The sequence below is a fragment of the Rattus rattus genome, chromosome 6, assembly GCF_011064425.1.
Source record: "Rattus rattus isolate New Zealand chromosome 6, Rrattus_CSIRO_v1, whole genome shotgun sequence".
Taxonomy (NCBI): domain Eukaryota; kingdom Metazoa; phylum Chordata; class Mammalia; order Rodentia; family Muridae; genus Rattus; species Rattus rattus.
Genome location: NC_046159.1, coordinates 153699371 through 153725385, shown reverse-complemented (window position 1 = coordinate 153725385; position 26015 = coordinate 153699371). Strand labels below are relative to the sequence as shown.

Here is a 26015-nt window from a genome sequence, read left to right as displayed (position 1 = left end):
GAGGGGACCTGGCCAGCTGCCGCCGCCGCCTCCTCGCCCGCCGCAAACTTTCACAAAGCGGCGGGTCCGGCCTCATCAATCTGCATTAATAATAGTTGGTTGGGCCGCGGGGGCGGGCGGGGTCCCGGGCCGGCCGGGCCACTGGGAAGGCGCGGGGCGCGGGCGCGGGAGCCGGCGCGGCGGCGGGCGGAGGGAGCAAGTGAAGCGTAATTTGAGGAAGATGGATGAGTCCGGAGGGCGACACCCCCAGCCCGCCCGCCCGCCCCCTCCCTCCTTATGAGCGAGGGAGCGCGGCGCCGGAGCCACACTGCGCCGAGCCCGCGCCCCGCCGCTACCTCGGCTGGCGCGCCCGCAGCGAGCCCTGCGTGTCCGCGCGGGCGCACGGCGGGCCCGGGCAGCGCCATGCAGAGAGCGGCGGGCGGCGGCGCCCCCGGGGGCAGCGGCGGGAGCGGCGGCGGCCCCGGCACCGCCTTCTCCATCGACTCGCTCATCGGGCCGCCGCCGCCGCTCGGGCCACCTGCTCTACACTGGCTACCCCATGTTCATGCCCTACCGGCCGCTCGTGCGCCGCAGGCGCTGGCCCCGGCGCCGCTGCCCGCCGGCCTGCCGCCGCTGGCCCCGCTCGCCTCGTTCGCGGGCCGCCTGAGCAACACCTTCTGCGCGGGGCTGGGCCAGGCGGTGCCCTCGATGGTGGCGCTGACCACTGCACTGCCCAGCTTCGCAGAGCCCCCCGACGCCTACTACGGACCCCCGGAGCTCGCCGCCGCCGCCTCCACCGTCTCGCGAAGCAACCCGGAGCCCCCGGCCCGGCGCACAGACGGAGCGCTGGATGCGGACGAGCTGCTGCCTGCGCGCGAGAAAGTGACTGAGCCTCCGCCGCCCCCGCCGCCCCCGCCTCCGCACTTCTCAGAGACTTTCCCGAGTCTGCCGGGTAAGTGCTGGGACCGACACGGGTTCGACCGTCAGGAAGTCCCAGACCCGGGACCGGTCCAAAACTCTCACCATCCGCTTGGAGTCCTGGAGTGTGGGACTCCAGATCGTACACGGAGTTCGGTCCTGAACAACTCCAGGTCCCAAAGCCCTGCTCTGGCCCCGGAGCTCCTGAAGCCTCACCGGCAGCACGTTTCTCTCGGCATCTAGTCCCCAAGCCTTGCCCTGTCTCTTTCAGAATCCGTTCGTTTTTTCTCCTCTCATGGGTTGTATTCCTGAGGGGCCCAGCAGGACCCTAGGGTGACAGCTTGTTGGAGCAATTGTCAGTTTAGTACGCGGGAGCACATTCTGAATAGAGTCCTCAACACTCAAACGGTGGGCATGGGCTTTAGGGATGCAGGGCACAAGGAGGGCCTGGTGAGCCTGTGGCTTCCCGTTAGCAGAGGTCGCTCTCGAGTTCTCCTTTAAACTAGATCTAAAGGTTGGAGAACCAGGTAGGGTACGGGACCAGAGCTGGGCAAGACTGGAGTTGCTAAAGGTTGGCAGAGTTGGGTGTGGCATCAAGACTTGGAGTTGAGAATCCTGCTAAGATTCAGCTGAGCCTTCATTTAAGAGCCCTGGGCTCTCCCGGGGAGGATGCCTTCTCCACAGAGACAGGGTGTAGTAAATGAACCCTGATCAGAATCCATTCCCCTGAAGCCCTCTTGTCCTGACCTCAGTATCTACCCTAAAGCGAAGGCTTTCTCCCAGCCAGGCAGAGCCAGGTGTGCCGAGATCAAGGCTTCTGCAATCTGACGAGTTCTAATTAAGAAAGATCGCCCGTGCCAGGGTGGAGAGCCTAAACTTCCTTCACACTAGGACGAGCCCACTTCGGCTCCACACTTCGTGGCGCTTAGGTTGGGATGGGAAGGACCGGAAGGATTTGGAGGCTGACCGCAGCAGAGGCAAGAAGAGGGTCCAAGAATCACTGACCAGGACAGGCAATTCCTGACGGCAAGCCCATGCCGTGAAACAGCCCTCAGCGCTGTTCACTCTTTCAGATGCCGGCGGCTGTCAGGAAGCCTGCCATCTACTTTTTAAATTTGGTTCCGGACATTTTGGCTATGGGGATTCATCTGTTAATTCCTTTTCCAAACTGATTGACCAAAGAGGGTCAGAAGTCAGAGCGGCATCTGCTTAGGAGGAGAGAGCTGAACTGGAGATAGGAGACAGGATCTTGAGGAGCAGAGGGCAGGGCCGAGCTTGGAGGAGGGAAAGCAGCAGGAGGCTCCGAAGAAGGAGGGATTGGGAGGGCTCAGACGCAGAGAAGAGGGCAGGGCTGGATACCGCAGAGATGCTGTGGAGGCTACAGGGCAGGAAGCAGCCCCAGGCACACATAAGAAAACCCAGAGCTGGAGGGAGGTGAGAGGAACCCACAGGTGGAACAGAACCGAGAGGGTGTGCCCATACCACGGGAGAGCAACCCTCATCCCTACACCACCAGGGCCCCTCTGTTCCTTCTGTCTGTAACGGAGGTTCTTTTCTGAAATAAGCCCGGCACTGGCAGTTAAACCAAATAAATGGACAGAGAGGGAAAGGACAGAAGAGAAATACTGAGAAAGAAGGAAGGAAAGACCTGTGGTGGGGGGGGTGGAGAGAGCTGTGGTAGGGGTGGGGTCTGGAGATTGCAAACGGGGCACAGACTGTGGGGAGAGGAAGTTGGGCTGGGCTGAAAGGTAACTGAGCAACGTCATTGAAAAAAGTGTTTGAGGAAGAGAGTTCTGTCACTGAGAAGGGGGGGGACTGAAAGCTGAAGGAAGGTGCTGAGCAGAGCTGGGTTTCAGCACCAGGAGTATTTCTATTCCCTAGGTAGGGTTTCAGGACTGAGGGCGGTTGGTGGCTGGAGACACAAGGAAAGTGAGGAAGAACATATTTCCTTATCTAAAAAAAAATATATATATATATATAATCCAGAGAGGGAGGGGGCATGGAGAAAGGGCTTTGTTGGCACAATAACGGGAGAGAGGCCTCGAAGCGGAGTTTTGACAGTCTCTGTCTTGAAGGTCATGCCCCACCCCGGAAGGTCTCTGGTAGTATCACCATGGAGGCTACAAGACCTGTCAGGAAGGCTGGCTCGAAGGGAACACCCGAGGGTCCCAGGGGCGGGGTCCTGGCCTGTGACTTCTCCCTCAGCAGGGCTGTCTCAGCCCTTTGACAACCACTCACCTACCTTCCTAGGTGTGAGTCTGAAATGTTAGGATTTTATATCCATCCAGGGGATGGGAGCACACGGCCACTGAGGGGATGAGACATGGAGCCTCTATGGTGGATGGCTTGGAGGATGTGGCGCTGGGCAGGCTGTGTGTGATGAAACAGGAACCTCCACAGGAGAGAGTCTGGGAGCAGTGCAGTCCTTAAAGTGACAGAGGAAGAGTCGCTTTCCTGGTAGAGACAGCTGGATGGCACTGGCCGAAATTATTGGTCACCCACACTTGTTGAATGGGATAACTAGGCGTGGTGGCACCTGTAACCAGGAGGTAGAGGCCGGCAGATGAGGAGGTCAATAGCTACATATTACGTTGGAAACCAGCCTGGGTTACTTAAAACCCTATCTATAAAAAGAAAAGAAGAAAAACTTACCGTGAAGATAGGCCGGTTCGGAGAATGAAAAAGTTCTATTCTTTGGGAATCACAGAAATTTTTTTCAATTAGTTAAGAATTAAGAAAGATGTCATTATCTGAGAATTGAGGAAGAAAGGTCCCAGAAATGCATTATAGTTTGAGTGTAGGGGTGAAAGCTATGTTAGCAATGAAAAGAAAACCTAAGTGAATAAATGATGGATAGAAAGCACATTGAGTGTGGTAGATTCAAGAGAGTCCTAGGTTTGGAGTGTGGGGGCAGTAGGGCTAACAGGGCAGCCTTTTTTTTTTTTTCTTTTTTTCTGAGCTGGGGACCAAACCCAGGGCCTTGCGCTTGCTAGGCAAGCGCTCTACCACTGAGCCAAATCCCCAACCCCTCAGGGCAGCCTTTTAATAGGAGTGAAAAAGACAAGAGGATTTTGAATGGGTAGCAGGGATTAAATATGGATCAATAAATAGTCTGGGGTGGTAGAATGCTTACCCAACACAGGGCAGGGTATTGAGTTTTGTACACACACACACAACACACACACACACACACACACACACACACACGCATGCATGGACACACATACCTGCACATTCACACACATGTACACACACATGCATGCAACACATGCACACTCACACATGCATGCTTGCATACACAATGCACATGCACAGGCATGCATACACACATACATGCACACTCATGTACACACATGCATTCACACATGCACACATGTACACTCTCACACACATGCATGCATACATACATGCACATGTACGCATACATACGCACACACACTATCCCACATGCACATGCCAACAGAAGAACCCAAAGAAGTGACAACTGACTACTAGAGCTATCAAGGAAGCTATATATTAAAGGTTTCCACTAGTCACATTAAAAAGATAAAGGAAAAGGCTGCAGTGGGTGATAACAATCTTATTTAATCAAATGCATCCAGAATACCCTTCAGCATTAATCCATATAAATATTTGAATGGCATATTTTGTATCCTTTTTTTACACTGTTTGAAACCCACTGTTTTCCACTCCCACCTTGGCTCTCTTCAAGCTGACATATTTCGGGAGCCAATGGTGACCATATCCCAAGGGTCTGAAAGAATAGACAAATGAAAGTGATAGAGGAAGAGATGAGGTGGCAGGTCCTTAGCACCCCAGGAAACATGCAGAAGACTCCAGGGAGCTCCCAAGGACAAGACCAGGTCCAGCCCCAACTGGGAGGGTCGGAGCCGGTCCCAAGGGTCTGAAGAATGAGAGAGCTCAGGCACAGCTAACCTGTGTGCCAGATATGGGAAGGCTGTGCGGCACTCGGCCGATGACTGGGAAGGATGCTGTTTGCTGGGGAGTGTGTGTGTGTGTGTGTGTGTGTGTGTGTGTGTGTGTAGGAATCAACTGTCCTCTGGGGAAAACGCAGACCAAAGCTTCAAAATGAGAGTATTTGGAGTATTCCACTGGAAGGCCGGACCACCTGAAGGCTTAGACGGTGGGGGTGGGTACGCCGTGTATTACCATTAGATGGATGATGAAAACGCAGAGAGAGACTAAAAATGAGGCAGGACACCACGTTGGATGCTGAACTAATTAGAATTTTTGTAGCTAGGGATGGCCTAAAGGACCTCAGCATGTAAGGGACCAGCCTGAGAGATGCCGGTGTCGTGAGCACCGTCTTTTCAAAACTGAGCAGGAAAGGATTTATTAATTTCCAAATGGAGATTGCAGTAATAATGGTGATCACAAAGGCGACCAGGAAACTTCAGAGGAGTGTGCCAGTCAAGGGCCGATGATAGCTCTAAGCTGAGCGCCTGATTGAGGCGAGGGGACATCTTCAGATGACCATTCATTGATGACTGTCACGATATAATATTACCTGTGAGAGGGAAATGGGAAACAGTGCTGTAGAGCCAGAGACTTCCGCTGTCCTAAACAAGCGGGGAATGTTTTGTTTCAGGTGACAAAGACCCGGAGTATATTTTCCTAGAACTTCTGAGAAGCTGCACAGAGAGAGTGCTTGTTCCGCTGGCTTTTTGCTTTGTTTTGTTTTTTAAAAACGGTTTTTCATTCTGTTTTCCCATGCTGACCTCAGACTCACTGTGTAGCCCAGCCTGGTCTCAAGCTCCCAGCACTCCGTCTGCCTGAGCCTACCTCCGTGTGTTTAGGACTCAGGCTTGTTCCATTGACTTTTTGTACTTTTATTTTATCTCTCTAAAATATTTTACTTTTATTTGTAAATTATGTGCATACGTATGTCAGAAGACAGAGGAGTGTTGGGTCTCCTGAGGCTGCAGTGACAGGTAGCTGTGAAATGCTTGGCATGGTGCCGGGGAGAGCAGTATGTGTTTCTAACATGGAGCCATCTCTCTGGCTGGTTTTGTTTTTTATTTTGAGACAAGGTCTTATGTATCCTAGGCTGGCTTCAAACTCACTGTGTGCAAAATGACCTTGAACTTCTTATTTATTTTTTTAAAATTTACTTTATCTTATTTATATGAGTACACTGTAGCTGTCAGACACAATAGAAGAGGGCATCGGATCCCATGACAGATGGTTGTGAGCCACCATGTGGTTGCCGGGAATTGAACTCAGGACCCCTGGAAGAGCAGTCAGTGTTCTATAACCACTGAGCCATCTCTCCAGCCCGATCTTGAACTTCTGATGTTACAGCCCCAGACAACTCTCCACTGACTTTTTCTTTTCCTTCCTTCCTTTCTTCCTTTCTTCCTTCCTCCCTTTCTCCCTCCCTTCCTCCCTCCCTCCTTCCCCCCAGTCAGAGTTTCTCTGTGTAGCCCTGGCTGTCCTGAAGCTCACTCTGTAGACCAGGCTAGCCGCTTGAATTCCAGAGATCCGCCTGCTTCTGCCTGCCTAGTACTGGGATTAAAGGAGCACCCAGCCCTGCCTCTCTGTCCTGTCCTGTCCTGTCCTGTCCTGTCCTGTCCTGTCCTGTCCTGTCCTCTCTTCTCCTGTCCTGTCCTGTCCTGTCCTGTCCTGTCCTGTCCTCTCTTCTCCTGTCCTGTCCTGTCCTGTCCTGTCCTGTCCTGTCCTGTCCTCTCCTCTCCTCTCCTCTCCTCTCCTCTCCTCTTCCCAAGATAGGATCCCTCCATGTAGCCCTGGCTGACCTGGAACCAGTCAGGCCTCAGCTCATAGAGATCCTCCTGCCTCTGCCTCCTCAATGTTGGCATTGATGATGTGTGTCCCTGTGGTCAGAACTCCATTGACTTTTAAAAAAGACAAGTAAGAGATGGTATTAGTTCTTGCTGTCAAGTCTGAAGCCCTGAGTTTTAATCCATGGGACCTACATGGTGATAGGAGAGAACCAGGTCTCAAAAGCTTTGTCATCCATGCTCATGTGCCCCATGTCATCCATGTTCATGTGCACCCATGTCATCCATGCTCATGTGCACCCATGTCATCCATGCTTCATGTGCACCCATGTCATCCATGCTCATGCACATACATGTCATCCATGCTCATGTGCACCCATGTCATCCATGTTCATGTGCACCCATGTCATCCATGTTCATGTGCACCCATGTCATCCATGTTCATGCGCACACATATCATCCATGCTCATGCACACACATGTCATCCATGCTCATGCACATACATGTCATCCATGCTCATGTGCACCCATGTCATCCATGCTCATGCGCACACATGTCATCCATGCTCATGCACACACATGTCATCCATGCTCATGCACACACATGTCATCCATGCTCATGTACACACACACATACTAAATAAACATTGTAATTGTAAACATTTAAAAAGGCAAATGGTGGGGTTGGGGATTTAGCTCAGTGGTAGAGTGCTTGCCTAGGAAGTGCAAGGCCCTGTTCGGGTCCCCAGCTCCAAAAAAAACCAAAAAAAAAAAAAAAAAAAAAAGGCAAATGGTGCATTAGCTCAAAGTGACTAAGGATCATTTACTTGGAGCTCTGATACAGAGTCCAGTCTCAGTTTTGTAACTATTTTGCTGTGTAATTTTGATAACACACCTGCTCCAATCAGAGACTATGTTATTGTATGCCTAGTGTAGCCCGTGTATGTTTGACACTTTGGGAGAGCCACTGTCACATAACTACTTTAGGCTTTACCTTCCTCATCTAGATCAAAAGTTTTCATTGAGGTGCTTGTGTGTGTGTGTGTGTGTGTACGTGCATAGGTGTATGCAAGTGTGTGTGCGCATATGTGCATGTGTGTGTCTGCGTGTGTATGTGTGGGTGTACATGCATGTGTGTTGTTTATCTGTTTTTGAGACAGAGACTCATTATGCTGACCTGGAGCTTGCCATATCATCCAGGCTGACCTTGGGCTCATGTTCATCTACCTGCTTCCGGACTAAGGGTGTGCGTCACACCCAGCCAATGAAGGGGCCTCTGCTACTCCTTCAATTCCTAGACCAAGTGTTTAAAGAGGGATCTGAACTCCCAAGGCCTCCTGCAAGGAGTCTGACGACATTGCTCTTACTGACTCCGAACCAAAAATCAGCATGTCCTTTAATTTGTGATCATGAAATAAAACATCATGATTGTCTTAAGAAGTTTTTGTCATGGATAGAAACATGTTTCATGAAAGTTTACATTCTTTGGAGAGACTCTGCCTCAAACAAAAAAACAACAAATTTACCACATAATAAAATAATACAATTTTATTTTTAATGACATGTATATGTATGTGACTACATGTATTTGCACATAAATACAGTGTCTGAAGGTAGAAGGATTTACATCCTTTGGACCTGGAGTTATAGGCTCTTGTGAGCTTCCACACATGGCTTAGGAACTGACCTTGGTCCTCTCCAAAAGCAGTAAACACTCTTAGCCCCCAAGCCACCCCTCCAGCCCCTGTCACTGTGATTTTAGTATAAACGTGTACTCTGCTTCATAGCTGAGAAGGGGCTGGCTGGTTTTATCCACCACCCGGGGAGTTCATGGTACAAAGTTCATGAAGATCCCCTAAGGAGGGACAAATCTCAAAGTGTCTGGCAGCCCTGGAGACTTTTGCTGGGGGACTGGAATGGCGCTGTGCTGCATGGATTTGCGTGGGGATGAGTAGCTTCTGTGATGCACACACAGCTGTGGAGGTGCATAGTACAGAAGATTAGGAAGAGAATTCCTTTCCTTTGGTTTGTTTTTTTTTTCCTTTAGGTTTTTGAGGATAGGGTTTCTCTGTGCAACCCTGGCCATCCAGGAACTAACTTTGTAGACCAGGCTTGACTGGAACTCAGAGACTTCCTGCCTCTGCCTGGGATTAAAGATGTGTGCCACCACTGCCCGGGTCAGGAGGAAAGTTGTTCCTCTCAGAGTAAGGGGCAGGAAGACGGTACTGAGAACAGTGGGAGGAACCAGCCAGACCGGGAGGGAGGGATTCAAGGATATTTTTGTTCTCGAACAGGTCTGATGTCAGCCTGGGCTACATGAGACCCTGTGTCAAAAGAGATATGGGAAGAGAGAAGGGAGGAGAAGAGAGAGGATGAGAAGGAGGAGAAGAAATAATAACTATAATAACAAGAATAATGTCTGGGCAGGTGGTGCATGCCTTTAATGCCAGCTCTCCAGAGCATAGGTAGGTGGATGAATCCCTGTGAGTTTGAGGCCAGGCTGGTTTACATAGAAGTCCCAGGCCAGCGAGGACTATACAACGACCTCCCTCTCAGTGCTCCAGATGCTGCTGCTGCTGAGTGATGATGATGGAAATATTTCAGTTGGAAAGAAGAGAGGCTATGATAATATTATGAGCAAAGTGTTTTGTGTTGAGCTCGAGGCTGCTCTAAGAAGCTGCAGTCTTCTGGGTCTTTTTCATGAGCTGACTTGACATCAGGAAATCGGAATCACAGAGAAAGAGATTCGTGTGGGCACGCCGAGAGAGGAGTTGAGGTAGAAGCGAGGACATTACTTAGAGCAGCAGTCCTCAACTTATGGGTTTCCATCCTTTGGGGGCTGAACAGCCCTGTCTCACAGGTTGCCTAAGACCATTGGAAAACACAGATACTCACACCACAGTAGCAAAATTGCAGTAGCGAAGCAGCACCAAAAACAATTTTGTGGTTGGGGGTCACCACAGCACCAGGAGCTGGACTAAAGGCTCACGGCATTAGGAAGGCTGAGAACCAATCGCTGACTTAGAGGGTATGAGGCAAAGGCTGGCTGGGTGGGGAGAAGTGGCTGTGTGTGAGCTGGCCTTGGAGGTAGAGATGAGCCGCGTGTGTACAGAGAAGGGGAAGCCTGGGTTCCTGCTGCACAGGAGGGGCTGGCAGCCTTTGTCAAACTCTGAACATAAGAGAAGAGTTACCAGCTTGGAGGAATTTGGAGGCAGTCTTGGCAGTGGGGACTGTTTTGAGAAAAGACAGGTTAAGGGAGAGGGTTGAATTCAGGTGTCCTCGGGAGAGACAGCCCCATGCTGGTCAATGCCATGAAATAGCTAGCGTCTTCACTGGCCATTGGGGAGGGGAGCATAGAAGACCTCCTGGAACAGGGAACAAACTGTATGTGAGTTAGATCAGGGCTGTGGGAGCCGTGGGCATGAGGGTCACAAGCAGAAAGCACCATTCAAAGGGTGAGACAAATAAAAAAACTGCTCTGACCTGGGCGGCGGCGGCGGCGGGCGGCGGGCGGGCGGGCGGGCGGCGATGGGCGGGCGGCAGGCAGCAGCAGCAGCAGCAGCAGCAGCAGCAGCAGCAGCAGCAGCAACTTTCAAACCGTGAAGTGCAGAAAAGGGGGGTCAGAATAGGGGTTGTGGTGAAGCTAGAACTTTCATGGGGAGCTGTAGGGAAGGACCGTGCAAAGCCCCGAGTGCCGGAATCCTGCGTATTATGCACACGGACACAGAACGTTGAGACGCTGGCCACATCACCTCTCTCCTGCCTCCTCAGTGAGATCAGGGCTTTGGAGTAAGTTATGGCTAACGGTTTCCGGCTGTACGGGCACTGGGCTCTCAATGTGCTCGAGCCTCCTGTTTGCTTGCTCATTTGTCCATTTATTGAAAAGATGTGGTGGCTCTCACAGTTCTAGGCTAGCCCACAGCTCATAACTCTCCTGCCGTGGCCTTCGTTAGCTGAGGTTAGACGTGCAAGCCACCAAGCCTGGTTTACAATTCTGCTTGATGCTTAAGGGTACCTCTATTGATTCTTTTATTAAAGGGGGCAGGGAGGGTGACTGGAGAGATGGCTCGGCCACTAAGAGCACTTGCAGTTCTTGCAGAGGACCTGGATTCAGTTCCCAGCATCCATGTGGTGGCTCACGACTATCTGTAACTCTTCTAGATGACCTAATGCCTCATCTGATACTGATACCTGTGTGTGTGTGCGCGTGTGCTTGTATGTGTGTGTATGTGTGTAATATTTAATATATGTTAAAGGCACCCTGAACAAGGAGTCTTCTGCACTTCCCAATATGGAGTAGCCAGCTGGGCAGGGGCAGGCCAGCTGTGTACATAGTGTGGTGATGCCAGGCCTGGGTTTAAGACTGGGTTAGGATCAGAGACTGAGGAGATGGCTGTGATGTTGAACACTGGGTGTGGGTTTCATGTGTGCCTGGTGTGGATGGAGGAGGGCGGCAAGAGCAGGAGATGCTAGCTGGGCTGGAGAGTCTGGGCCTGGCCTTTCTATGGTTGCCTGTCCAGTTCAGCCTTTACGTCAGATAACACTGGAACATCACAGGTTGTACCTGGGAGTGATGAGCTCAGAGCCAGGGTTGCTGCTTTGAGGAAGACACTCAAGGTTAACCTGTGAGGCCCCAGTGGCCTTTATCCGAGAAAGAGGGCTGTGGTGCGATCTCTCAGTTACAAACAGGAAGGCCCTACACCGAGTGCTGGGCGTAAAGGAAGTACGGCTGAGGGCTGTGGGTGTAGCTCAGCCCCAGACTCTGCCTAGCATGAATAAAGAAAGCCCGGAGGCAGATCCCAGGACCAGGTGTGGCGTGTGGGCCTTGAATCCAAGCTGGGAGGAGGTAGAGGCAGGATTAGAAGCTCAGGGTCATCCTTAACAAATGGTAAAGAGTTTGAGGCCAGCCTAGAGCCATGAGAACCTGTGGGGGTGGCAGGGGGTGCTGGAGAGGTGGCTTAGCAATTAAAAGCACGGGGTTCAGTTCCCATCACCCACATGAAAGCTACAACCTTTAGGAACTGCAATACCAGGGGATCCAACGCTGTCTTCTGGTCTCCATGGGCACCAGGCGTGCGTGTAGTGGATATATTTATTGAGGTAAAACACCTATACACAGAAAAATAAATTAAAAATTAATTAACTGAAGGTAAAGAGTCATCATCTTAGCTCTCAGATGGTAGCTTTCTACAGCATTCTGTTGGGAGAGATCTCTTTACCGGGAGTGGCATAAAGCAAGGTACCATTATTTCTGGGGTGGCGGTGGACACAATAGTCTGAGGACTTTGTAGGAGACAGACAAAATGGAAAACCATGCTGACTGATACAGGTTCAAATTGACCTCTGCCTTCCCTTGCTTTGTGGAGAGGGGACAGACTGACTTTATAGGCCAGGCTAGCACTGGGCCATGGTCTTCCTGCCTCAGCCTCTCAAGTCCTGGGATTACAGAGGCAAGGCACCATGCCCGTGCATGTGTGTGGCTTTCTCTTCTGAAGGCGTCCTAGTGGTCTCCTGTTTTAGCCTCAAGCTCTCTCTTTCTCTCCTGTGCCCCCCTAGGACCTGATCTCTCCTCCCTTCCTGCCTTCCTCTTCTTCAGAACTCCTGTGCCCTCAGGTGTGTGTTTCAGTTCGATGCTATTGATTGGATGACAGTAACTCAAAGCCCGGTGGGTTACGGAGAGGTTCAAAGTCCAAATGAATTCCTGCCAAGGCGCTGTGCGGAGGAACAGCCCCAGGGCACAAGGCAGGGCTGTTTTGCATGGAGTGTTGTAGGTGCGGGGTGGAGGGTTCGTCTGTCTGTCTGCAGTCTGCTGACTGCTGCTGCTTCTCCTGAGAGCCTCCACCTCCCAAGCCCCACCCCACCCCACTACCCACCCCTGAGCCTAGACAAGTTTTCTCTGTGTAGCTATGACTGTCCTGGAACTTGCTTTGTAGACCAGGCTGGCCTCAAATTCATAGAGATTTGCCTACCTCTGCCTCCCGAATGCTGGGATTAAAGGCTTGTGACGGCATTTATTTAGTGACTCCCCAAGAACTGCTTGTAACGATAGCTCAACCTCGATTTTTAAAAGCATTTATGTATTATTTTGTTATATGTATGTGTGTGCTGGAGTGTGTGTTTGAGTGTGTGTATGTGTTCCATGTGCTATCAGATCCCCTGGAACCAGACTTGTGACGTGGGTGTGGCATGACCCTGGGTATGGGTACTTGGAACCACACCTAGGGTTTCCAGAAGAGCAGCAATGCTCTTAGCGGCTGAGCCACTGTCTTAACAAAAAACAGCCATTTGTTGATTCAAGCAACTACACAGCATCTGGACACATCCAAAACTGCAGATGGTGTTAGGTCTTCCGACCTCGACCTCGGCCTGAAGCTTCCCTGGCTTCCCTTAAGGCACTGTCTTCATCTAGAGAGAGAGGTGGAGAGGGCACAGCACCAGCAGCTCTCGACTGTCACAATCCCTGCTTCAGATCCCTGAGTGTACAATTCAGGATGACGCTAAGGCTCGGGGGATAGCATGTCGTTCTTGGTCCCATCCGGCCACAGGCTAGCCTGAGCTCAGAAACACAGAGGAATGTGTTGACAGGCTACCTGGTTCTGGGCAGCCCAGGAGAGGGGAGGCCCTAAAGAAGGCGAAAAAGAAGGGAGACAACTGGCCCAGAAATAAGACAGGGAGCAACTTCTAATCTAGTGCCTGTCAGGGTGGGGAAGGAATGCTAGTGGGAAGAAGCTCGGTTCCTCAGGGGCCATCAGAGGATGGAGAGGAGACCAGGGAGGATCTGAGACACAAACCCACAATGAGGAAGGCAGTTAGAAAACTTCTGCCCTTCAAAGGCTGATGCAGAGTAGAAGAAAATACAGAACTTGATACTAAAGTGAGCCTGTTTCCATAACCAGCTTTTACATTTTTAAAAATTGTGTGTGTGGGGGGGAGGGGACTGGAGAGATGGCTCAGAGGTTAAGAGCACTGACTGCTCTTCCAGAGGTCCTGAGTTCAAATCCCAGCAACCACATGGTGGCTCACAACCATCTGTAATGGGATCTGGTGCCCTCTTCTGGTGTGGCTGAAGACAGCGACAAGTGTGCTCACATACATGAAAAATAAATAAATAAATATTTTTTAAAAATTTGTGTGTGTGTGTGTGTGTGTGTGTGTGTGTGTGTTTGTCTTAGGGTTTCCATTGTTGTGAAGAGACACCATGACCAAGGCAACTCTTATAAAGGATAACTTTTTTTTTTTTTTTTTTTGGAGCTGGGAACCGAACCCAGGGCCTTGCGCTTGCTAGGCAAGCGCTCTACCACTGAGCCAAATCCCCAACCCCAGGATAACATTTTTTTAAAGATTTATTTATTTATTATATATAAGTACACTGTCTCTGTCTTCAGACACACCAGAAGAGGGCATCCAATCCCATTACAGATGGTTGTGAGCCTCCATGTGGTTGCTGGGAATTGAACTCAGGACTTCTGGAAGAGCAGTCAGTGCTCTTAACCACTGACCCACCTCTACAGCCCAAAAGACAACATTTAATTGGGGCTGGCTTACAGGTTCAGAGGTTCAGTCCATTATCATCAAGGTGGGAAACATGGCAGTGTTCAGGCAGACATGGCACTGGAGGTGCTGAGAGTTCTACATCTTGTAGAAGATGTAGTCTACCAGGAGAAGACTGTCTTCCAGGCAGCTAGGAGGAGGGTCTCAAAGCCTATCCCCTATAGAGACACACTTCCTCCAACAAGGCCACCCACTCCAACAAGGCCACACCCACTCCAACAAGGCCACACCTCCTAATAGTGCTGCTACTTGGACCAAGTATTCCAACACATGAGTCTATGAGGGACAAACCTATTCAAACCACTACATGAGTGTTAGTGTGCACCTGTCTGTGGATACGTACATGTGAATGCAGATGTCCACAGGGGACCTCGCTGGACCCAGACATGGTGAGTCACCTTAAGTGGGTACTCAGAACTGAAGGCCTGCAAGAGTGCCCTTAGCCACCGAGCAACCTCCCCAGACTTAGGAAATACGTTTTCAAAGAAAAGAAAAACTAAGTGGTAAGATTCCATCATCCAAGCTAGCAAGGGCAAGAATAACTTGGGTGGGAATTCTGCCTCGGGAATGATAGGAAAACTCACCTGCTAAAAACAACACGGTGCTCAGTGACAGACCCTCTGGCAATTCCAGGACTCATCTGTGAGTGCATTCGGTGTGATTTGGTAATTAAATTAGAGCCTATGTGTATGTGAAGGAAATCAGAGTTGCATTTGAATTTGATAAGAGGGTTATTTAGGCCTGGAGAGGTGGCTCAGCAGTCAAGAGCACTGGCTGCTTTTCTAGAGGACCTGGCTTCAATTTCTAGCACCCGCGTGGTGACTCACAACTGTCGGAACTGCATCCTCAGGCGATCTGGTGTTCTCGCCTGTCCTCCTTGCGCATCAGGCACACACGTGGTACAAAGACAGGGTTGCAGGCAAAACAGTCACACACATGAAAATAAACCAAAATCTTAAAAATTACTTTCTACTGCAGGGTGGAGGGGGGCAGCTGGGAAAGAGCTGTGACCTCAGGTGGGGTGGGGTGGAATTTGCTGGAAGGGCCGGGATGAGTGCAGGGGTTTCCTAGACTGAGCTGCAGGGGTATGGTGCAATGTCCCTGGCTGTGGGGCTTAGGAAATCCCATTCCCTTTACCTGGAAATGGGGCTAGTGACTGCGACTGCACCGATAGAGGGGAGCAAGCAGCAAGCGGCTCGAGGTACAGAAAACACACATGGAAAGCCCAAGGTTACACAAGAGCATTCTGGGTAGTGGTCATATTAGAGTACCCGGAAAGGTTGCCGGCACTGAAAAGGTATGGCTTTCTGATGTTGCGATTAAACATTCTGAGCAAAAGTCATCCGGGGAGGAAAGGGTTTATATGCCTCAATCGCAGTCTATCACCAGGGAAGCCAGGACAAGAACTCAATCTAGAACTGAAGCAAAAGCCACGGGGGAGGGCTGCTTACTGCCTTACCTTTCACGGCTTGCTCAGCCTGCTTTCTCATAGAACCCAAGATCACCCACCCAAGGGGGCCACTGCCCAAAGCTGTCTGGATCCTCCCAACCATTAACCAAGAAAATATCCTCAAAGACATATCCAAGGCCAATAGAATAGAGGAAGTCCTTCCATTAGAGTCTCTCTTCTCAGACAGTTCTAGTTTGTGTGGAGATGGAAAAACTAACGGGACACATGGGGACTCAGAACTACCCCGAGCGTGTCACAAAGCTTGTCACAAGGCAGGACAGCAGTGATCTAGTGAATGTCCTGCAAGGAATGTGGAGGGGTGGGAAGACAGGGAGGCTCCCTACGACATATCAAGTTCCAGAGACAGTGGCTTGCTGACCCTGTGCGAGTGCAAGGGATGAGCAAAGAAAGAGCTGGAAGGGGCCTGGTACTCACACATGGGAGACAGTTCTGGCTTACAGAGGAGGGGTTCAGCCATGACACCTGGCTGACTAGGGCTCTGAGGACTGGAAAGTACTTTGGAGAATTGACCCCACCTGCCAGGGAAAGGATGAATGGCTAGGAAGTAGGGAGGAGTCTTAGCTGGGACCACGGGGAACACCCACTCTGGGAGTGTTCCCGGGAATAAGTCTGAAGATGCTCCCTCACCGCCTCATCCTTGGTGACTCCAGTGCAGGCTTCCATCATTAGCAGGCGAGTCTGGGGCTGCCAGGGCTGGCCTCAGACTCAACACCATCCAGCCTTGACCTCCCTGGTGCCAAGATTTCAGGCATGCGCCGCCACGCCCACCTCAACACTGTGCATCTGTCCACTGGGGAAATGGCTCCCATAGGCGGTGTGTGGTTGTCGAGCTCCTCCCTAGCCTGACGGAGCCTTTTCCTCATTTATTTTTGAGATTATAATATAATTACACCATAGCCCCTTTCCTCTCTCCCAACCCCCTCATATACTCCCCTTGCTCTCTCTCCAGTTCTTGACCTTTTTTCATTAACTGTTATGCACACACACATGTACGGTCACACATGTTACTAACTACCCCTGCTTGGTCTGTATAACATTACACGTATGCTCCCAGGGCTCCTTACTTGTTACTGGATAACCACTGGATCTCCCCCTCTCAGTGTTCCTTCATTGCCTGTTTCATTTGCTTGGTCTTTCCCCTCCCTGGGCCTCCTCTGTCTCTGGAGCCGCTGCCCTTGCTGTGGGAAGCAGCCACTGTCCACATGTGGGCATACTGTGTGCACAGTGTGAGTATGGTGTCTGGATTCAGTGTGTGTGTGTCCGTGTGTGTGAGAGTGTGTATGTGTGTGTGTGTGTGCCCGTGTGTGCACATGTGTGTGTGCACTCAAGTGTGTGTACTTGTGTGTGTGCACGAGAGTGTGTGCGTGTGCGTGTAAGAGTGTGTACTGTGAGTATGTGAGAGTGAGTGTGTGTGTGTGAGTGTCTGTGTCTTGCATCAGCTCTCTGTGCAACTGTAGTCCAAGTTTTGTGATTTCCAGTTCCCAGGATAGGAACTCCATGACGAACCATCCCATGAACTCTGCCTGTTTCCAACTAACCAGCCAGAGACAGAGAGGTTTCTCCACAGGCTCTGGACTCACAGGGAGCCTAGCACACTCTGGCACCAGTCCACACACAAGGTGACCTTTCTGCCTGCTTGGCCACCTCCCTAGGACAGCTAGGTTACTCGCATTTGAAACCCTTTTTCATTTTGTTGAAGATTTCCTCCACAGAATCATTATTTTCCATTATAAGATGTTAATGGGGGGCGGGGTGGTAGTGCCAGAGAGATGGATCAGAAGTTAGGAGCACTGACTGCTCTTCCAGAGGTCCTGAGTTCAATTCCCAGCAACCACATGGTGGCTCACAGCCATCTGTGATGGGATCCAATGCCCTCTTCTGGTGTGTCTGAAGGCAGCTACAGTGTGCTCGCACACATAAAATAAATAAATCATAAAAAAGATGTTAATGTAACCCAGCCATGAGCTCACGCCTTTAATCCCAGCACCTGGGAGGAGAAGCAGGCAGAGTTCTGTGAGTTCGAATCCAGCCTGGTCTACAGAGAAAGCACCAGGACAGCCAGGACTACTTAGAGAGACAAGGCCTCCAAGTAAAACCAAACCAAGCCAAAACAAACAAACAAACAAAAAAAAAACAAAAACAAAAACAAAAGCAAAGCAGCAATACAATCAAAATAAATAGTGAAAAAGACATTCAACCACGTTACATCTTGTTTTGTTAACTAAGTCCATTTTCAACTGGAAATTTACATCTATCTAGTCCAATTTCTCTAAATCAAACTTGGTAAAGAAAAAAGTTCATCAGGAAGGTTTGACAGCTAAGCATCCCTCAGGAGGTAGAAACAGGAGCTGCAAGGTCAAGGCCAGCCCCGCCTCCATGGTGAGCTCCAGGCACAGAGCTCCTTTGAGAGAGACTTCATCTTGAGGAAGCAACAGCCTCACCTCTTCTGCTAGTTTTCAGTCATCAACAAAAATGTGTGTTCTTTTTGTCTTGACTCTTTCACCATTAATATTCATTATAAAGCAGAGCGATGGGACTAGCATTTCCCTTCTTGCTAAAAGCAGGGTCTTATTTTACAGCCCTGGCTGAGAGACTCATGTGTGTCAGACTAGCCCTGAGTTCATAAAGATCTGCCTGCCTCTGCTTCCCAAGTGTTGGGATTAAAGGTGTGTGCACCACAGCCAGATGCATTTTACCCTCCCTGCCTCCCTCCCTCCCTCCCTCCCTCCCTCCCTCTCATCTTTCTTTATTCATTTTATTGTATGTGTGCATGTTTTGGCTGCATGTGTGTACGTGTACCACGTACATCCTCGAGGCCCAAGAAGGTCAAAACAGGGCATCCGATCCGCTAGAGCTGGGGTTGTGGGTGGTTGTGACGAGCCATCTCCAGCCCCTGCATTTCCTTCTTAACTAAGTTATGAGTAATGGTAACCTACGCGGGCTGCCCGCCTGCCTGCCCTTCTTCCATGGGTATCTGAGTTCATTCATTCCTGGTTGCTGACCCCGTCCCGGTTCTCAGTGCGCCCTCTTCTGGTGGAGCAAAGAGCAAGAGACAGCAGCGCACATCTCACAAGTCAGTACTCGGGGGCGGGGCGGTACGGTTTAACACCCCACCGCCATCTTCTCTGTCTCTAGGAAAACCTTCCTTTCACTCTGTCTGGTCCACCATTTCATTTCTCTGCCACTTCACTCGGCTTCAGCCTCCTTTCTGCGGCCTGCGTTTCCCTTTCCCTCTCCCCTCTTGTGGATCTCCTCATTGTTCCAAAAGCTGTCCTTTGAGGCCGGTGGCTGTGCGTTTCTCTCAGCTGCCCCACCCCCACCCCGATCTAGAGGTAGCTTATCGGAGTCTTCAATGTCACGATCATAAAGGCGCAGACAGAAACTCTTGGCCCTGCCACTCAGTGTCCCACCGGGATCAAGAAACAGAGAGAGGCCATGAACCCTCACTCCATGTGTGGCTTTAAAAGCGGCACTGAGGGTGGCCTGCTTGTGTGGGCTGGAGTTTCTGGGTCTGTCTGAAGACAGAGGGATGGATGAGATTATCTCAGAAGGGCTCTGCCAGACCGAGGAGCTGGGAGCCTCCTCTCAATCATAATCAATTTAGATTTATTGGACGCCCCCTGAGGGCTTGGCACTGTACTAAATGATTCCATCCTTCAAGCCCTGAAATCCAGTTTCTGCCTTTTTAACACTGTTTAAAACACTGCACTATTGGGAGACAATTTTGTTAACATATTATGAATTACAACAAAGTATGTTTTAAAAAATTGAAACCACAGAACTTAGTAATGGCGTTGGAAACGTTGTTCATTTCTCTTAGCACCAGAAGATCCTGTGGCATTCCTCTGTGTATGGGAAGGTCTGAGGCACGCTGGACAGAGGGTAGGGTAATAGAAGAAGAAGAGGGGGTCTGTTCTGGTGCTGGGGCTGTGTAGAGTTAAAGCAGGTATCTTAGAAGAGACCAAGAAGGGAATCGATGGGGGTGGGGGTGCGTGTACGTGCTGGAAATAGCTGTTTTACTATGTTAAGTGTTTATTACATGATTACTTTATAGGTAATTTTTTTTTCTTTTCTTTTTTTCGGAGCTGGGGACCGAACCCAGGGCCTTGCACTTGCTAGGCAAACGCTCTACCACTGAGCTAAATCCCCAACCCTATAGGTAATTTTTAAGATACCAAAGCCACACCTGTGAATAAGATATGACTGAAACCCATATTTTCGTGAAGCTTATATTCTAATAGGAAGAGACATAGGCTTTTTTTTTTAGATTTACTTATTTATGAATGTATGAGTTCTCTGCATGTACACCCATGTGCCAGAAGAGGGAATCACATCCTGTTACAGATGGTTGTGAGCCACCATGTGGGTGCTGGGAATTGAACTCAGGACCTCTGGAAGGGTAGCCAGTGCTCTTAACTGCTGAGCCACCTCTCCAGCTTGAGACATAGCTTTTACGGACAAAGTGAATAGCGTAAGGTGTCACATGTTGTGGCAGCAGATGAGCCCAAGAGCATCTTAATTCCAAGAGGATGAAGGAAGAAGAGCCGATTTCAAGGAGCAGAGGAAGGAGTCCATGCTTGGTCTGGAAGGAGTAGGAAGTCTCTGCAGAGAGGACTCTCTGACCTGGGGTCAGGTGGGGACAGAAGATAGGAAAACCTTTAGAAGGAGCCAGGTTAGTGAGAAAGGGCCCAGCTCTGGGCAGATCTGAAAGGCAGATTTGTCTGTGTGTGTGGTGTGTGTGTGTGTGTGTGTGTGTGTGTGTGTGTGTGTGTGTGTGTGTGTGTGTGTGTGTGTGTGTGTGTGTGTGTGGTGTGCTGTGTGTGTGTGTGTGTGGTGTGTGGGGTGTGTGTGGTGTGTGTTTGTGTGTGTGTGTGTGTGGTGTGTGTGTGTGTGTGTGTGTGTGTGTGGTGTGTGTGTGTGTGTGTGTGTGTGTGTGTGTGTGTGTGTGTGTGTGGTGTGTGTGTGTGTGTGTGTGTGTGTGTGTGTGTGTGTGTGTGTGTGTGTGTGGTGTGTGTGTGGTGTGTGTGTGTGTGTGTGGTGTGTGTGTGTGTGTGGTGTGTGTGTGGTGTGTGTGTGTGTGTGTGTGGTGTGTGTGTGTGTGTGTGTGTGTGGTGTGTGTGTGTGTGTGTGGTGTGTGTGTGTGTGTGTGTGTGTGTGTGTGTGTGTGTGTGTGTGGTGTGTATGGTGTGTGTGGTGTGTGGTGTGTGTGGTGTGTGTGTTATTATTGTGTGTGGTGTGTGGTGTGTGTGGTGTGTTGGTGTGTGTGTGGTGTGTGTGTGTGTGTGTGTGGTGTGTGTGTGGTGGTTGTGTGTGTGGTGTGTGTGTGGTGTGTGTGTGGTGTGTGTGTGGTGTGTGGTGTGTGTGTGTGTGTGTGTGTGTGTGTGTGTGGTGTGTGTGTGTGTGGTGTGTGTGTGTGTGTGTGTGTGTGGTGTGTGTGTGTGTGGTGTGTGTGTGTGTGTGTGTGGTGTGTGTGTGTGTGTGTGTGTGTGTGTGTGTGTGTGTGGTGGGTGTGTGCGGTGTGTGTGTGTGTGTGTGTGTGTGGTGTGTGTGTGTGTGTGTGGTGGGGGGAGTTGGATGGGACCATGGGAGGAGAAGTAACGAGTGGTTTTATGGTGGAGTTTAAAAATGGGGAAGCATGCCTAGGTGAGAAGGTTGGAGAGAGGTTGAGATTTCCATTTGGGACTTGAGAAATCTGAGTCTGTGGAAATAAGAAAAATGTGAACAAGACCCCTTAGCAAGAGGAAGGAGTGCACCCATGTTCTGAATTTCCAACAAAAGATTGCTTTTTATTCTATTATTTATGCCTAAGAGTGCCTGTATGTCTGCTCCGTGTGCATGCAGTACCCATGAAGACCAGAAGAGAGCATCAGAGCTCTTGGATATAGTTACAGATGGTTGTTGATGGGTACTGGGACTAGAACCCTGATTCTCCGAAAGAGCAGCCAGTGCTCTTAACTGCTGAGCCATCTCTCTAGCCCCCAGGCGCTAAATCTTGCCGTGTCTGTGGCCAGGGCTGAGGTAAGGAAGGAAGGGTGACTGACTGAGTGTGGTCAGGTTTATCATCCATGTTTGCAACATCTTTGGTGGCTGGCACTTTTTCTAGCCAGCACGAGGCACCTGAATAGCAAGCTGCTTATGGGAAGTTTGGAGACTGACTGGGCTGCTGCAAGCTTGGGCAGGGGCGGCATGAAGATGCTGACTGTAGTGATGGAGTCGGGGGACATGTCCTCAGGGGCAAAAGTCTCCAGGGATCCTGAGGAAAAGGAGCAGGCATGAAGGACCAAGTGTGGACTCACTGGGAGCAAACAGGTTGCTGACTACAGGCCCACTGTGAGGGGCCGCGATAAGCCGGGACCATTGCCATCTGCCTGCCTGCCGGCCTGCCGGGTGCCTCTGTACATGCCTTCCCTTACACACCAGTCACTACGCCCGGAATCCAGTCTGCTCTGAGCTGTGGCCTCAGCTCTGAACATGCCTCGGGAGTGTAAGTGTGGGATGTGGGGACTGGGGTGCAACCCTAATTTTCATGCAGTCGTAGCTTCACTGTACCCCCAAGTTACAGCGCCCTGGTGTTCTTCCTATACAAGGTGGGCTGTCTTTTGGATTTCTGTTGTTTCCATAGGTAGAAAACCAAGGAGTTCATAAAACTGAAGCACCGAAAAAATATTTAAAGGAGATGACTGCGTGTGTGGTGCAAGTGTGGGTGGTGTGGACACGTGTGCAGGCTATGCAGGATTAGACTGCATGGGTTCATGTGGAGGCTGCAGGTCGACGCCAGGATTTCTTCCTCAAATCCGTTCTCCATCTTATGACTGTTTTAAGTAATTTTCAATTGTGTGTGACTGGGTATGTGTGTATGTGTGCATGTGTTAGAGTGTTTGTGTGGCAGTAAGGACAACTTTTGAAAGTTGGTATTCTCCTCTCTCCATGTGAATCTCCAGGAATGAATGCAAGTCATCAGGCTTGGTGACAGCTGCACCCACGATAGCATCTCTTTGGCCATCTACTCTGTCTGTCTGTCTGTCTGTCTGTCTGTCTGTCCACCCATCTATCCATCTATGTATCTATGTATCTATGTATCTGTCTGTCTACCTATCTATCTATCTATCTATCTATCTATCTATCTATCTATCTATCTACCATTGTATCTATGTATCTATCTATCATCTATCTATGTATCTATCTAACATCTATCTATCCATGTACCTATCTATTGGAGTCAGTCTCTCACTGAAACTAGAGCTTATTGTTTCAACCGTATTGGTTAGCTGGTAGGCCCCCAGGATCTGCCTGACCTACATATATTTAGGGTTACAGCACGTGCCACCATGCCTGACCAACTTCCTCTTTATGTTGACTCTGTAGATCTGTACTGAGTTCCTTGTGCCTGTACAGCAAGCATTTACCTACTGAGCTATCTCCCCAACCCTGAAAGCATTTGAAATGCCATGTGTGCAGTCATGACATCAGTGGGTATGATAGAGCCGGTGACTGGTTTACCTTTCGAACTGACTGAAGATTAAAATGTTTATACCCTGGGATAACAGTCACCCACTGGGAGTCAAAAATGTCTTCCCACATTCCCTTCTCTAGTTTCTTCTCTCCTGTCTGCCTCTGCCCCCTGCTGTTCCCTCTGCCCTTCCCTGTGCACACCAAGATCTTCTTATGGGTCCTCAAGAAGCTTCTGTTGGTGCTGTGCACGCAACCTTAGCCAGGAGGGCCTGAGCAGGAGAGAGGACAGTGTGCTAAAATTAAAGGTTGAGCCAGGGCACCAAGGCAGCAAGTGACAGAAGGTGTGGCCACAGATAAAGAGGGGCAGTGCTTTCCTAACAGGGAAGTTTAATTAAGAACAGGAACCAAGCAGACAAGACTTGGGACCTAGGTCTAGTACATGGTGTCGAGAGTCAGGGTACCTCTTGCTCTTGGGGCCATAGAGGACGCGTTGGGGGACACAAAGACTATGTGCAGCTCCTCCCAGCCAGCCCTGGGACTGCAGGGCTAGGTTTGGAAGCTTGGTATACATTCAACACTGAACCCTGGATAGGTACCATACTTGGTACCTGGGAGGCTGTGGGGAGCACGCAATGGAGTGGTGGGAACGTTGAGGAGTCACTGTCATCCACATTGCCTCCTTACTTTTCCATAGTGAAGCCTGCTGGTTAAAAACCGTTTTCCCATTCTTTGTCTCTCCTAAACCTTTCCCGTTGCCCACTGGATGTGCGTCCTGTCTCCTTCTGACCCATCTCTTCCTCTCTGACTCCGTTGTTTTCTATTGCCAATTGATCATTCCTGACCATGCTTTCACCGGTCCTTTCCAAACCACCTTCTCCTTGCCCTTCCTTCTTCATCCATCGTTTCTCTACCCCATCCCTCTCTACCCCCACAGCAGAGGGGAAGGTGTACAGCTCAGATGAGGAGAAGCTGGAGCCCCCAGCAGGAGAGCCAGCAGGCAGCGAGCCGGAGGAAGAAGGCTCAGGCGGTGACAGCGAGGACAGCTTCCTGGACAGTTCTGCAGGGGGCCCAGGGGCTCTTCTGGGACCTAAACCGAAGCTAAAGGGAAGCCTGGGGACTGGCGCAGAGGAGGGGACACCAGTGGCCACAGGGGTCACCACGCCTGGGGGGAAAAGCCGAAGGCGGCGCACAGCCTTCACTAGCGAGCAGCTTTTGGAGCTGGAGAAGGAGTTTCACTGCAAGAAATACCTGAGTCTGACCGAGCGCTCCCAGATCGCCCATGCCCTCAAGCTCAGCGAGGTGCAGGTGAAGATCTGGTTTCAGAACCGCCGGGCCAAGTGGAAGCGAATCAAGGCTGGCAATGTGAGCAGCCGTTCTGGGGAGCCCGTGAGAAACCCCAAGATCGTAGTGCCCATACCTGTGCACGTCAACAGGTTTGCTGTGCGCAGCCAGCACCAACAGATGGAGCAGGGGGCCCGGCCATGACCAAGCTCCCGGGGACCGGAAGTCAAAGGATCTGAACCTGTGCCTGCCCAAGACTCACTGGGTGCTGCAGCCTAGAGGGGCCTGGTGGACTCTGTTCTGGGAAAGACCAGCGTGTTCCCAGGACTGCGGCATGAGTATTCGGCCAGAGACTGTTCTAGAGACCTCAGGACCAGGGGTCTCAGGGATGCAGCGTTCATTCTGATCCCAGAGAGCTTCTGGAGCAGAAGTGGATTCCTGAGGTGGGGATATGAAGTGCCCAGGGCTCAGCCGGTTCCACAGCTAAGTGCCCTGAGGGGGCAACTTCTGACAGGGGGGGAGGTCCTGGTGATACCAGTCTGGGGCCATAGTTCCTTATTTATTTTATGTAAAGTTTGTATATATGGAACTATTTTGTCTCTGTCTGTACCCCAAAAGGGGACTGTGAAATTGACTCCTTGAGCCTCACCCACTTTGTCCCATCCTACTGCTTTGCCTCTCTTTAGCCTAAAGACATGCAAGGACATGAAATGGAACTGGCCAATGGGGGGGCGGCCATCAGCAGCTCCCTCGTCACTCCTAAGCATCCCTCCAGTGTACTCCCACACCTCCTGCTCCCACTGGGCCACTGTGTCCCTTCTTCCTGTGAACAGGCAAACTTGTCTGCTCCTGGTGTCTTCTCTTTGGGAGAGGTGGCACACTTCAGGAAGAGATGCACTTCCGTTTGCACTGAAGGGAGACCCCGGTTTAGCCTGGAGAACGTCCAAGTCCTCTACATAGAAGAGGCTGTCCTGTCAGTGATTAGGGTGGGATAGGAGGCTCGCTCCACCACCTGAAGTGCTTCCTTTACAGGGGCACGCGGCCTCATCTGTCTTCCTCTATTTTATATGCCAGGGCCTGGGGCAGAGAGAGGCCCACTGCCTGTCTGTTCTTGCAACGTTAGCTGTTTTCTCCTGTCCATTTACATTGTGAAGCTGGGCTCCCACCGGCCTCTTCTATTACAGAAAAAGATGGGTTGAAAGAAGCCACTGTCAGATAGATAGGACAAGGGCGAGTCCAGGATGGTTCTGGAAGGGTGGAGGCAGAGATTATGGGCAGAGAAGTAAACCTCACAAGCATGGCTCTAGGAATCTACAGACACTTTGGGGAAAGAAGACTGCCCTAGAACCCCACTTGTGGCTGCTGTCATGGTAACTGTTTTTAGGAGAGAAACGGGACTTGTGTGGATTAGGGAGAAAGGAACAAAGATGAAGAAGTTATGGCTAAAGCAGTTACCAGGAAGGGAGGGGACCAAGCACAACCCACTCACACCCCTGACCTGCCTTACAGGCCACCACTGGTGAGCTGAGTGGCAAACTGGTCAGCGTCACATTCAGTTAGCTGTTGAACGCTTCATATGAGGCCAAGACGGTGTGTCCTTGGCCG

The 26015-nt window shown here is 50.7% G+C and overlaps 1 protein-coding gene across 1 annotated transcript; it reads left to right on the top strand.

Moving 5' to 3' along the window:
- The first annotated feature begins 387 nt into the window (after window positions 1-387).
- Gbx1 (gastrulation brain homeobox 1) lies at window positions 388-24899 on the top strand. The gene is given in 4 exon segments (XM_032905322.1): window positions 388-506; window positions 508-563; window positions 566-931; window positions 24064-24899. Coding segments are annotated over 4 exon segments (1077 nt in total). The 5' UTR covers window positions 388-402; the 3' UTR covers window positions 24615-24899.
- The last annotated feature ends 1116 nt before the right edge of the window (window positions 24900-26015 follow it).